This window comes from Colletotrichum lupini, chromosome 5 (genome assembly GCF_023278565.1).
Source record: "Colletotrichum lupini chromosome 5, complete sequence".
Lineage (NCBI taxonomy): Eukaryota > Fungi > Ascomycota > Sordariomycetes > Glomerellales > Glomerellaceae > Colletotrichum > Colletotrichum lupini.
The window spans coordinates 6,550,168-6,562,122 of NC_064678.1; the positions used below are offsets into that span (position 1 = coordinate 6,550,168).

Genomic DNA, 11,955 nt, shown 5'->3' on the forward strand with positions numbered 1-11,955 from the left:
TCCTTATCGTAAATAGCGTAATTAAGCTCTACGCCGCTTATCGTTTTTAAATAAAAGGCTACTAAGTACTATAACCCGTTATCCTCTTATTACTATAATAACGCTCCGGCATATACTAAGTTAGAGGCGTTAGTTTCTAACTACGTTAGTAGCTTTAGCTTAAAGTAATAAAGGATTAGCGCCGATATTAGCGCTAGCTTTATAGCCTTAAAGGCCGTCTTATAGTCGGCGCTAAAGTTAAAAAGAACTCCCTTACTTATTAGTTTTATAAGGGGCCTAGCTAAGTAGCCGTAATCCCTTATAAATCTCTTATAGAAGTTATAGAACCCGAGGAAAGACTAAATACCCTTAAGTAATATAGGTAGCTTCTAGTTTCTAATTATAAAGACTTTCTCCTTATTAGGCTATATACCTTCTATAGAAACTACGAAGCCTAGGTACTTTATAGAGATAACGCTAAATTTATACTTCTTAATATCTACCTATAAGCTTACTTTTCGTAAGCGGTCTAGTACTTTAGTAACGTACTCCTAGTACTAGAGGGGGTTATTTAAAAAGATTAGGATATTATTTATATACGCTATATAAAAGTCGTCTAAGTACTCTATTAATATCTCGTTTATATATTATTAATACGTAATAAGCCCGTTATAAAGCCCGAAGGGTACTATCTTATACTTATATACCCCGTAGCGGGTTCTAAACGTCGTTAAGTCCTTAGAGGCTAGGTCGAGGCGAATGCGGTAAAAGGCCTACTTAATATCTAGTTTAGTAAATACCTTCGCCCTACCTAGCTACGCGAGGGTTTCGTTAATAAGTAGTAATAGGTAGCGGTCTTTTTTTATAACCTTATTTAGCTTATAAAAGTTAATATAAAAGCGCAGACTACTATCGTGCTTTTTTATAAATAGCGTTAGCGACGCAAAAGGAGCATTACCTAGCTCGATAAATCCCTTTTATAAGTACTTTAATAAATAGGCTCTTATAGCCTCTAGCTCTAGTACCGACTACTTATATAGAGGGTAGTAGGTTAGCTTCTCTCTACTGCTATTTAGGAACTTAATTTTATAATTATACGGCCTATAAGGTATAAGTATATCGCTAGCCGTTTTACTAAAGACGTTAGTCTAGGGCCGTAGGTATTTTAATAAGTTAGTCGCTATAAAGTCGCGAGTAACTTAGTTATCGTTATATAAGGGGTCCGCCTCCTCTTTTTTATCCTTTATAATACGGTTTAGCTTATAGAGTAATATAGAGCCTATCTCGACGTCGTTCTACCTTAGGTTCCTTTTAAATATAAGAGCGCTAATAAAAGTAATATCTATTTATAATACTACTAAGTATAGTTTTTACTATCTAACCCTCTTTACGAGGGCGATAGTAGTACTATTAAGGGCGCGTTCTATTTTTTTTATATCCTTAGCCTTATCTAACTATTATATTTAACGGGCTATCGTCTTTAGCGGGCATAGTAATATCTTAATTAGCGTGCCCTTTACCCGCTACTACTAGAGCTTTTAGTTATAATAAGTTATATTTATTTTAAATAAGTCCTACCAGCGGTCGGCGTCGATTTAGTATTATACGTTAATAACTTCCGAGGCACATAGGTCCTCGATATCCTTAATAATAGTAAAGGGCGTTTCTTATAGTAGTAAGTCCTTAGGCTATATTAGCTATTAGTAGCGAATATTAGGGTTTACCCCGTAGTATTTAAACTACTTCCGCCCTAGGATTAGGTCGTAGCGGCCCGTGTTAAGCTAAAAAAGGGGTGCTTTTAAAAGGACCCGTTAATTAATATATAAGTTAGCGGTCTATACTACGCTAGTATTGTTTAATCGCTCTCTATTAAACCCGGCGGTAGGGATTAGGTATAGTAATTTATAGGATAGGGCCGCGCAAAACCGCTATAATAAAGGGGTTACGCGGTTATTTATAAATCCGTACTTATTAGCTCCCGTATTAAATAAGGCTCTTAAGCAAATTCTATATCTATTAAATACTAGTATAAGCTCTATTTTAAGGGGCTAACCCCTTACGAAATCCTATAAGTTTACTAAATTAATTACTAATCTTCTATCTTTTTTATACATATCCCCTAGTTAGGAGTTTATTTTTATTAAGAGGTTTAGTTTTCTAAACCTAACTCTATCTTAGTAGGGCCCGCGGTAGTATTAATAGTGGCTATAGTAGTCTTTAGCTTCTTAGGGCAGTCCTTAGAGATATATTTAGTATCGCTATAAACGAAGTAAGTGCTACTATCTTTAAGCTTCTAATATAGGGCTTTAGGGATCGTTTTGCGGGTAGAGGTGCGACCTTAGTCCTATTTAGTACCTCTAGTACCTCTATTATTTCCGCTACTTTTATTATTTTTATTACTTTTACTTAAGGTTTAGCGAGTTTAGTTAGAAGCCTTAACCGCGCGGTCCTCTATAAAAGGGGGCTATATCGCATTAGCTAACTAAGTAACGTACTTAGTATATTTTTAAAAAGTAGCCGTGTCGTCTAAGTACTTCGATATAGCCTAGTTACGAAAATATATAGGTAGTTTATTATAAAAACGGCGCTTTTACTAGGACTCTAAAAGCTTATTAACACGCGCAAGCTTAGCGAATATAGAGCGCTTTTAATAAACGTTTTTAAGCATAATCGTAAGTACGTCTAGCTTATAGCTAGCGTTATTTATAGTAGTTAGGCTAATATAAGCCGACTTAAGCTCGTAGAGTAGCTACTCGGCCGTAGTAATTTTATTAAAAGTTAGTAATAGGTATATAAACTCCGTAGCGCTACCTCTAATTTTATTAATAATATACTCTAAATAATACCTATCCGTACTATAATTAGCGTTCTCTAAGCGCTTCGTAATACGTTAGAGCTAGTAATCGAACTTAAGGCTAGTATTATTACTTATAAAAGTGGGTACGTTAGGTATTTTCTAAGAGCTATAAGTAACGGGATAGGACGAGGCTAGAGTAGTCTTATAACTACTCTACGTCTCTAGGTATACTAGCCGCTACTTTAGTACGCTAAGGGTAGTAATATCCTAAATAGAGCTAGCTTAGGAGCCGTTCTCTAATTACTCTAGCTTTTTAACTATAGCCGTATTATTAATATAGGCTCGAGTAAGGGCTTCTTTCGTAATACGGAGCTTTATAGTAATAGTATATATAAAATCGAGGTTTTTATAAGTTATCGTATATAGGCGCTTAGTACTATTACTTAGCTAGCTAATAGCGGACGCTAGGACCTACTCTAATTAATATTAAGTAATGCGCATCTTTAACTACTATTCGATCTATTTAAGTAGGGTCTTTCTATCGTTTTTAAAGTATAGCTCTTAGATAAGGTCGAGGTTAATATACTACTTAGTATTCTTTTTAAAAAGGATATCGTTACGGATATAAATAGGCAAAGTAAGCTAGTTAACTACGTCGCTAAGGTACGCTAGGCGATCGGTCTAGGTAATAGAGGGTAAGAAGCGCTCTACTAGCTAGTCGGATAGTGCGACTTCTAGGTTAATAACCGGGAGCTTAGCGCCTTTATTAGGGCCTATAACGCTCTATTAGGACTCGTAAAGGCGGTAGCTTTACTAAAAGCCGTTAGTACGAAGGGAGACCTAGCCTCCTTAGCTATATCCTCTAATTATTATATTTAGTAAAGGGGGTATATATTTAGGGGGTATTAATTACGCTACTTACGCGCAATTAATTTAACTAGCTATCGCTCGGCTCTTTTATACGCTTTTTTAATAGGGGTAGCTAATAGTTAATTAATTAAAATATTATCGTTTTATCTCCGGAGAATAGTTAATTAAATAACGTTAAGTAGTATTATAAAAGGGAACTCGAGGTAGGTCGGAACGCTACTATATTAACCTAATTAACTAAAGACTTAACATAAAGAGGGAAAAAATAGAATAGTGGGCAGAAGCTAGTAGGCTGGCCCTTTAGGCCTAGCGGTCTAGCTCGTTATATAACTACTAGGAGCTTAGCCTCGTAGCCTAAGGCTAAGCCACAGGGCCCACAGGGCCTTAGTGCCCACTGCCGTAACAATACGCGCGCGCCTATACTATTAAATCGTTTACTAATTTTATTCTAAATATAAATATTTAATATATTTAAAAATAATAATAAGTTTCGTATAATTTTTATAATATTTCTTATATACGTATTATATAATTTATTAAGAGTTTAGATAGGTAATAATATTAATAAGCCCCTTTAAGTCGTTACCCCCCCTCGTAACCTCTTATTTACTTACTAAAGCCCGGCTACTAAGCTCTCTCTCCTTAATTAAAAAGATGTTAAGGTTATTAATTAAAACGCCGAGGATTTTATTAAGTTCGAGGCTCTTTTTAATAATTATAATAAGGGTAATAATAAGGTAAATAATAATAATAAGAGCTCTAATAAGCTTTTACCTATCCCCCCCTCGGAATTTAAAAATAAAAATAAGATTAATTTAAATAATAAGCTTTTTAAAAAGGGTATATCGTATATTTATTATTTTAGGAGTTTATATTTAATATTATTTTAGGGTCTAAAAAACGCAAAGCTAGCTCTTTTTAAAAAAGTAATAAAAAATAAAAAAAACCGCTAAGAGGCTAAAATACCCCCCGTAATAAGTATAGTTCTTTTTACTATTCTAAGCCTATTTAATATATACTTAGTCCTTAAAAAGCTTAAGGGAAAAGCTCTTAAAGAACGAGAGATTTAGTACTTACCCTATTTTAAAATAGCCCTTTAGTATACCGATTTTAAGGATAGTAGTTATTATTTTATAAAAAGTAATAGTTAATATACGCACTACTTTAATAGCCGTTTAGTTAAAGGGTATATTAATATATTAGTCGTTTTATAGCTAATAGCCTAGGCCCTTATTAAAGTTATTATAAATAGCGCTCCCTTTTTTATAAATATATTATCCTTTTTTATTATTAAAAAGCGCACTTTTAATTATAATTTTAATAAAATATTACTAAGCTCCGTAATATTATTTACTAAATATATAATAATTAAAAAATATACGAGAACTATATTAGCTTCTATATAAAGGACTTTTTTAACGCGCGCCCCCGGTCCTCTTTTATAATTATTATAATTATTTATAACTAACTTTTTATTATACTGCCCGTTTCCGTACCTTAAGTTATTAATTTAATAGTCGTTTTAATTCTTATACCCCCCGCTACCCCTATTATTCTTAATTTTATAAACTTTAAAATATATAAAACGCGTTTCTTAGTACGCGTACTAACCCTCTTTTTTAATAACGCTATACTCTTAGTAATTATATACTTCGTAAACTAAGAGTTTAAATAATAAGTATAAGCCTAGGTCTTATTTCTATATATATATACCTTATAAAGTAAAGTTATTTTAGGAATTTAGGCCTTTAGGCTATAAAAGGTTTTTATTTTATTTATTTTAGGCCTCTAAGCTACACTCTAAGTTCTATTTATTATCTACTTTTAAGTATTAAGTTTTTCTAAGTATAGCCTAAATTAATTATTTTTAACTATTTTAATTATTTATAATAGCTTCTCACGTATTATAAAGGTTAAAAAGTATACGGAAATATTCGAACTTAGCTCGTAAAAGGTTTTTAATAAGTCTATTTATTAATATATTTTTTATTAATACATAAATAACCTCGAAGCTACCTTTAGCGTGCTCTTATTTTAGCTATATATTCTATATATTAATATAATAAAGTTAAGTAGCTATTCTTTCTCCTTCCCCTACGACGAGTCGAATCGTTTATTAATTATTATAGTTAATTAACTATACTTTTCTTAAGTTAAGGGTAATATCCTTAAAAAGGCGCTTTAAAGCTATAATCTCTTTTATAATTTCCTTAAAATAAAAAAGCTTAGCTTTAGTAATTAACGTTATAACCGTTACTTAGTATATTAATTTCTATTAAATTAGGCTACTAAAAAAGAATATTATATATCTTTAAAATAATCGTTATATTACTTCGTTATTTACGAAGCTAATATCTCTAGTTAGAAATAATAATTACGTACTTGGTATATTATTATAGTAGAGCGCAAGATATCTCGTTATATAAAGATATTAGATATAGTAGTTAATTACTTTAATATAGGTTACGCTTAGGTTAGTTAGGAACCGTGATAATTATAAGTAAATAAAGGCAACGTCTAGTTTAATTATAATAGTAGTATTAACTATATCTATATCTTATAACACACCCCCTAGACGCCTAGAGCTGTTATCCGTATAATGGGCGTTTATACTACGCCTTAGCCCTGTAGATAGTAGCCTCAGCCCTATAGGTAGTAGACTAGTTAGAAAAACCTCTGCTTATACGGAGACTCGAACGGCCGCCTCTCGCTTTTTAAGTGCACGACCTATAGATAATACGGTACTTAACTATTATAGTAATAGCAGATAGGAGCTGGGCTTATAACTATTACGAGTTATGGTACGTAGTAATGGGTATACGGAGTGTAGTAAAAGTGGCTTAACTATTAAAGTGGAAATAGATAAAAGGAAAAGGTCTATATATACGATATCTAAGATAGACACGTGATTCAGCACGTGACGGGCACTTTGTGAGGTGCGATTACTATCCCTGTTACGTGACAAAACACTCCATCATCGGGGGCATGGATAATTGAATAATTTCATCGAGGAAATGCGCGGCGTCGAGAACATTCAGAGAGCTGAAAGAAACTAGGCGAGAGCATCCCAGTACAGCCGCCCGAGCAATATCGCGGTTAGGACCGGGCTCTTCGGAAGGCCCATGTAAGTTGTCATGCCGAGCCTCCCATAACTTGACTCTCTTTACAGTAGGTGGAAGACTTTCAAGTAGAGCCACATTTGCCTTGTCTCTCCGGGATCTGTCTATTTGGTCAATGCCCCGCCAAGGTTCGTACTCAATGGTTTCCAGATTATCCAAGCTCAGAAGAAGAAAACGAATGGCGTCTGCTGATAGACTTCGATAGCATACGTCTGTAACGCTGAAGTTTTTGACTACTGGAACCCTCGGAACCACAGGGCACCCAGTTTCAGCCAAGCTTGTCAAGCTCGACGTGGGGGTTGCATTTTCAAAGTCGAGCAGATTTCCCATGAGACGCTTCCGTGCTCCCAAGAGGTCAGCGGGCTCAAGATTATCATAGGGTTCATCGGGATCATCATCCCCCTTGAATGGGTGGTAATCGTCCTCGGGCGAGTCGGCAAAGAAGTGAAGGTGAATGCCGAAGTGATCTTCGTCGCCGTAGCCTAGTTGCCATTTCGAAAGCGTTCTAAGAAGTGACTTGAAGTGCTTGTCAAAAATCTCATTGTTGTGCAATATCTCTTCGTCGTCCTCTTCCTTGCAGAACTCTTCGGAAGTATATGTCGCTAAGGACACATGGAGCCAGATCTGACTGACGTACATCTGACGACGAGGACCGACGAAGTCTCTGAGTTTGTCTATATCGTGGAGCCGCTCAAGTTTTAGATTCTTGAAGTTGCGCTCCTCGAAAAATGTTTGCCATTCTGCAGAAACGGAGGCTAGACGGCTTTTCTCCTGCGGCGTGTCTTTGGACTGCATCGCAAAGATGATCCCGAGGATCATTAATCGAATCTCTTGCGGAAAGATACTCCATCTGGATGAGGGCCCTCTTTTCTCGTGTTCTCTGGGGCTGTTAAGGTCTTGTGACTGCTCGAGTTCAAGTGCAGGCGTTTGAAACGGCTTATCCAGCACGGGATGCTGGGCGTTGTTATTCATTCTATCGGGCCAAGGAATTTTTCACAATGGTAGTTTGGCAAAACTGGAACATTCATTAGCTTCAATCAAAATTGTGATGTTGCTCAAGATTTGGATAAACTTACAAGATATCTGTGGCTATCGTCGAGGCGGAATGCGTGATCTGAAGTTCTAGGGCGATCGAAGGCTGGCCTTGGTATTCGAAGAAATGGTGATAGTCGTTGGATCAGCGGTACCCGTTGCACAATATTTTGCTTGCAGTCGTCAACAATCCGTAAGGATGCGGGACTCGATCGTTACGTATGAGGTCAAGCAGCCTGATTCATGGAAGAAACAGTGCCTGTAGTAGCAAGTATCGAATCGGGGAGATGGTTTTCCAATCTAAAATTGTTGCGGCTGATGGATTGAGTGGTGTACCAGCTGGCTGCGGCGCGTTTGTCACTCGCACTGTAGCTCGGAGTAGTGATGGCGATTGATGACGTGGATGTAATGGAGGGAGACAAAAACACACAAGGGCCTGCTCAAGAAGAAAGCCTGGAAGAATAAGCCTTGTTGTGCGCCAATGTAAAGCGAGTAGGCAGGCGTAGCCGCGAAGACGGGATCACCACTGATCGGGAAGGAAGGACATGGAGATTCACTGGACGTCGACTGCTGCCCTCGTTGTCTTCACTTTTGAGTCAAACTCAATTCTCAAGTAAAATGAGGCTAATGTGTGTAAGCGCATGGAGTAAAAGTAGAAGAGATCCTTCACTTCAACTCATGGAAAATCTCTGGCTTTGTGCTTCTTAATCTGTTATGAATGTCGCCGCGGCCACGAGAAGGAGTATTGCCACCGGAAGAGCCACCGCGGCCGGCTGAAGAGCTGGAACTGGAAGTGCCTCCTCGGTCCTTTGCTTGGGGAGAAGCGCCAGGGTTGGACGGTTGACGTCCGATCGATGTCACCTCGAGTCTCTTGACGAACTTGGCCGGAAGGTTTCCCAGCTCATTCTTCTTGCCCAGCTTCGTCATGATAGTGCTACTGAAAGACAAGTACATGCTTGAAGAATCTTTCCACATGGTCTCGATGTAATCGTCTCCTGAATCCGGCCAGGGACAGTAATGATTGGTCTCGATGAACGCCTTGACTGCCTTGTCAATGCCCGCGTCGTCCATGGTGATATCAGGCCAGTCATCGAAGTCGATCTTCCACAATGAGGTGACTCTTCGGCCAAATTCAGAGGGTTTGTGCGTCAGAAGTTCGTAGGTGCTGGTCATTGGCTTCAGGACCAATATATCGACAAGACGGTAGTCAGTGCGAACAACCTGCTCCGCCACTGGAGGCCTTCCGATGACGAACTCAACATCGTTGCCGTCAATCTTGGCCACCCAGTGCATAACGGCAAGAGCATGAGCCATCCCCAGATACAGGTCGGCTGGCTTCATCTTGAGGTCTTTGATCTGGTTGGCGTGAAGCTTGAAGTTTCGCAGAGAGAAGAACTGACCGCCCGTACCACACTTGATGCGGCCGAGATACGGCCGCACTAAGCAGTCCTTGTTGGCCTCGCTCTTCATCAACTGCTCTCGTCCTTGAGGCGGACAGAACTTCTCAATTAGACAGTGACGAACGGGCTTCGGAAGAGGGAAGATCCTTTCCATACAGAGAATGTGATTGGTCTCGCAGGGGAACCAGATATATCTGGAAACAGTTCAAGATTCTCCTCCCAAAAGCTGTGGGAGGTCGGCGTGGCGAACCAGAAACATCTTGGAATTTCAACCTGTCTAGGATAGAACTTAAGCGAATTGAACGCGGTCTCAATTCGCTTGTGCATGATGTATTTGTTCCACAACTTATCATCCTACTTCGTGAGAGGCAGCTTGTAGGCGAACGTGGTGCCGGGATGCTCGAACACTTTGCCGATGAACCGGTACCGATCTCCCGGAAGTTTGCAGCAACGCCAGCTGCTGCTTGCTGACGCTTCACAAAAGACGAAGTCGTGGAGATTGTTGACTTGGTTAAAAGCATTCGCTTGAGACAGACCTCGATTGTTTCTCCTTGAGTTTCAGCTTCAAGCCTTTCTTCTAGGTGAAGGTTAGCTATAATGGCCTGCTTCAAGGAGACAGCTCTCGAAGAAGCCGCAGACTCGTCCGACTGATTCTGTGGGCGACGCTTCTCTAAGGCCTTAGGTAGGCGTGAAGAGCCTTGTATCGAAGTATCGTCCATTTTCGCGAAGGGGGTTGAGGTGATCCCAAGTCATCTGAGTCGATAAAACCGCAGCCAGTGCTGCGTAACTACTGTCAAAGTGCTATACTTCAGTAAGTAGGAGAACCCGGCAACTGATGGTGGGATAAAGAATGAGGATCAGCGACAACCACCTGAGAATATAGTCCATCCTTTAAGTGCATAGTAATCTGGCGAAGGACGCCGGTAAAGGCCTCATGGTGAAGAGAGAACCCCATGCAAAGAAGTCAAACTTCTTGAAGTTTTCTTTCAGAAACTTTGATTCCTCAGCTCTGTGCTTGGTTCAGCCTAAGAACCGCAGGTTGGTTGCAGAATCATTGATGAGCCAACCTGGCAATGATTCTGCAACGGAATGTTTGACGTCACGTAGTGTGTGATAGGCAGTGTGTAGCCGACAGAAAGAAAGCTTAGAAACGGCAAACAAATTCTGTCCAACACCTGGAGTACTAGAGGCAGTAAATATTTACTGAATCTCTGGATTCACCCACGACTATGCTGCTAGGTCCTCCTAGCCCATCCTACCAGAAATCTGTTCCCCTGGTGAACCTTCCCTGTGTCTCCTCGATACACTCCATCAATCTCAGCGGCAGCCGACGCAAATCTTCCTCCTCGCCCTCCAAAATTCGCTCACTAGCCATCAGGAAGTGAGTCCGGAAGGCAGTCCAGAGTTCCTGATCCTTTGCGTTGTTGCTGCCAGGTCGCGGATAGTAAGGGTCGTTCCGCCAAAAGCTTCTACAAGCTTGCTTGATTCCGTTGTCGTCCATTGCCATCATCCTGCAACAATCAAAGTCCAGGATCCACATAGCATGAGAGCCAAACTCATCTGAATGGAAGCCTACAGGACCCAAGCTTGATGTCGTGGGGGCTTCGCAGGGTGGCGATTGGCAAGTCCTTGGGTTTGCGAACACAAACTCAACGTCATTGGCATCGACTTTTGCGGACCAGTGCAGGAATGCGAGAGCCTTTGCCATTGCTACGGCGTACCCTTCAAGATCCAGGTTGAGAGTCTCCATCTGATCCGCGTGAAGTGGGAAGTTCCTCAGACTGAAGAATCTAAGTCTAGGTCTATCTTGATTGGTGTCTGTATTACGAAGCTTTCTGCGCCCCAAGTAAGGTCGAGCGAGACAGTGGCTATTGGTCGGGCTGTCGGCAATCTCATCCGCATCCACGTTTGGGTGAAACTTATGGGCCAACAGCTTGCGAACATCGCGAGATAGTGGTGGAATCTTCTCGCTGATGAGTGCGTTGCAACCCGTGTATCCCGCAGGAAATCTAGGGAGTATTTGATCCCAGGCAGTCGCATCGTGTCTGAGGAAGCCTTCACAGTGAGGCACATTGAGGTGGACTCTATTGGTACTATCCAAGCTTCGGATAATGTGGCGATGCATCGTGTATTCGTTTGCGATGGAACGACCTGGGCCGCCATCCTCGCGCTTGATAGCGAGGTTGCCCGCGGACCACACAGAGCCACAGAAGCCCTTGCCGATGGCTTCAAGTGGCAGCGTCGAGTGCGCGATTGTGAACTCGAACGTGTGAGGTGTCTGTTCGTCCATGTTTGCGTCAAGACTGATTATATTGGTGGTTGTAATGTTTGTGTACTGGGTGTTGTTTCTGTGTGGAATACTCTGAGAGGGGGGAGAGGAACAACCGGGGGGAAGAGTTGTCTTTATAGGTAAACCCATGGATATAGTTATGGCTGAAGCCTACCCGTTGCCTACCTGCAGACGCCCAGATTTGTGGTTAAGCCTACCCTTTGAGTTGTGTGACTCAAACATTTCATCGGTACCCTTTAGTTCGCAAACTTCTTTGAAGTTGAAGGCTGAACCTAAGTGGTGTGGCTCTGGGCCGACTAGGCATCAAGGTGAGGGGTTTCTTCTATAACCACTTTGGCGAGCAATGTGGCCGACTACGGTGTACAACAGGATTGATAGACGAAGACGCCTCAGTGAAGGCTCAAGAGAAGAAATCGTATATTGGGAAAAGAGCGAAGAGGCAAGGAGGTCCATTGAAGATGGAGTGTG

At 40.3% G+C, this 11,955-nt stretch overlaps 2 protein-coding genes across 2 annotated transcripts; both read right to left on the reverse strand.

Moving 5' to 3' along the window:
• Positions 1-6,698: 6,698 nt before the first annotated feature.
• CLUP02_11390 (uncharacterized protein) lies at positions 6,699-7,584 on the reverse strand (the record flags this gene model as incomplete). Its single annotated transcript, XM_049290358.1, has 2 exons — positions 6,699-6,755; positions 6,976-7,584. The coding sequence occupies 2 exons, from the start codon at positions 7,582-7,584 to the stop codon at positions 6,699-6,701; spliced, it is 666 nt and encodes a 221-aa protein (XP_049147503.1).
• A 2,868-nt stretch (positions 7,585-10,452) lies between these two features.
• Positions 10,453-11,487, reverse strand: CLUP02_11391 (uncharacterized protein; the record flags this gene model as incomplete). Its single annotated transcript, XM_049290359.1, has 1 exon — positions 10,453-11,487. The coding sequence occupies one exon, from the start codon at positions 11,485-11,487 to the stop codon at positions 10,453-10,455; it is 1,035 nt and encodes a 344-aa protein (XP_049147504.1).
• Between the last annotated feature and the right edge of the window lie 468 nt (positions 11,488-11,955).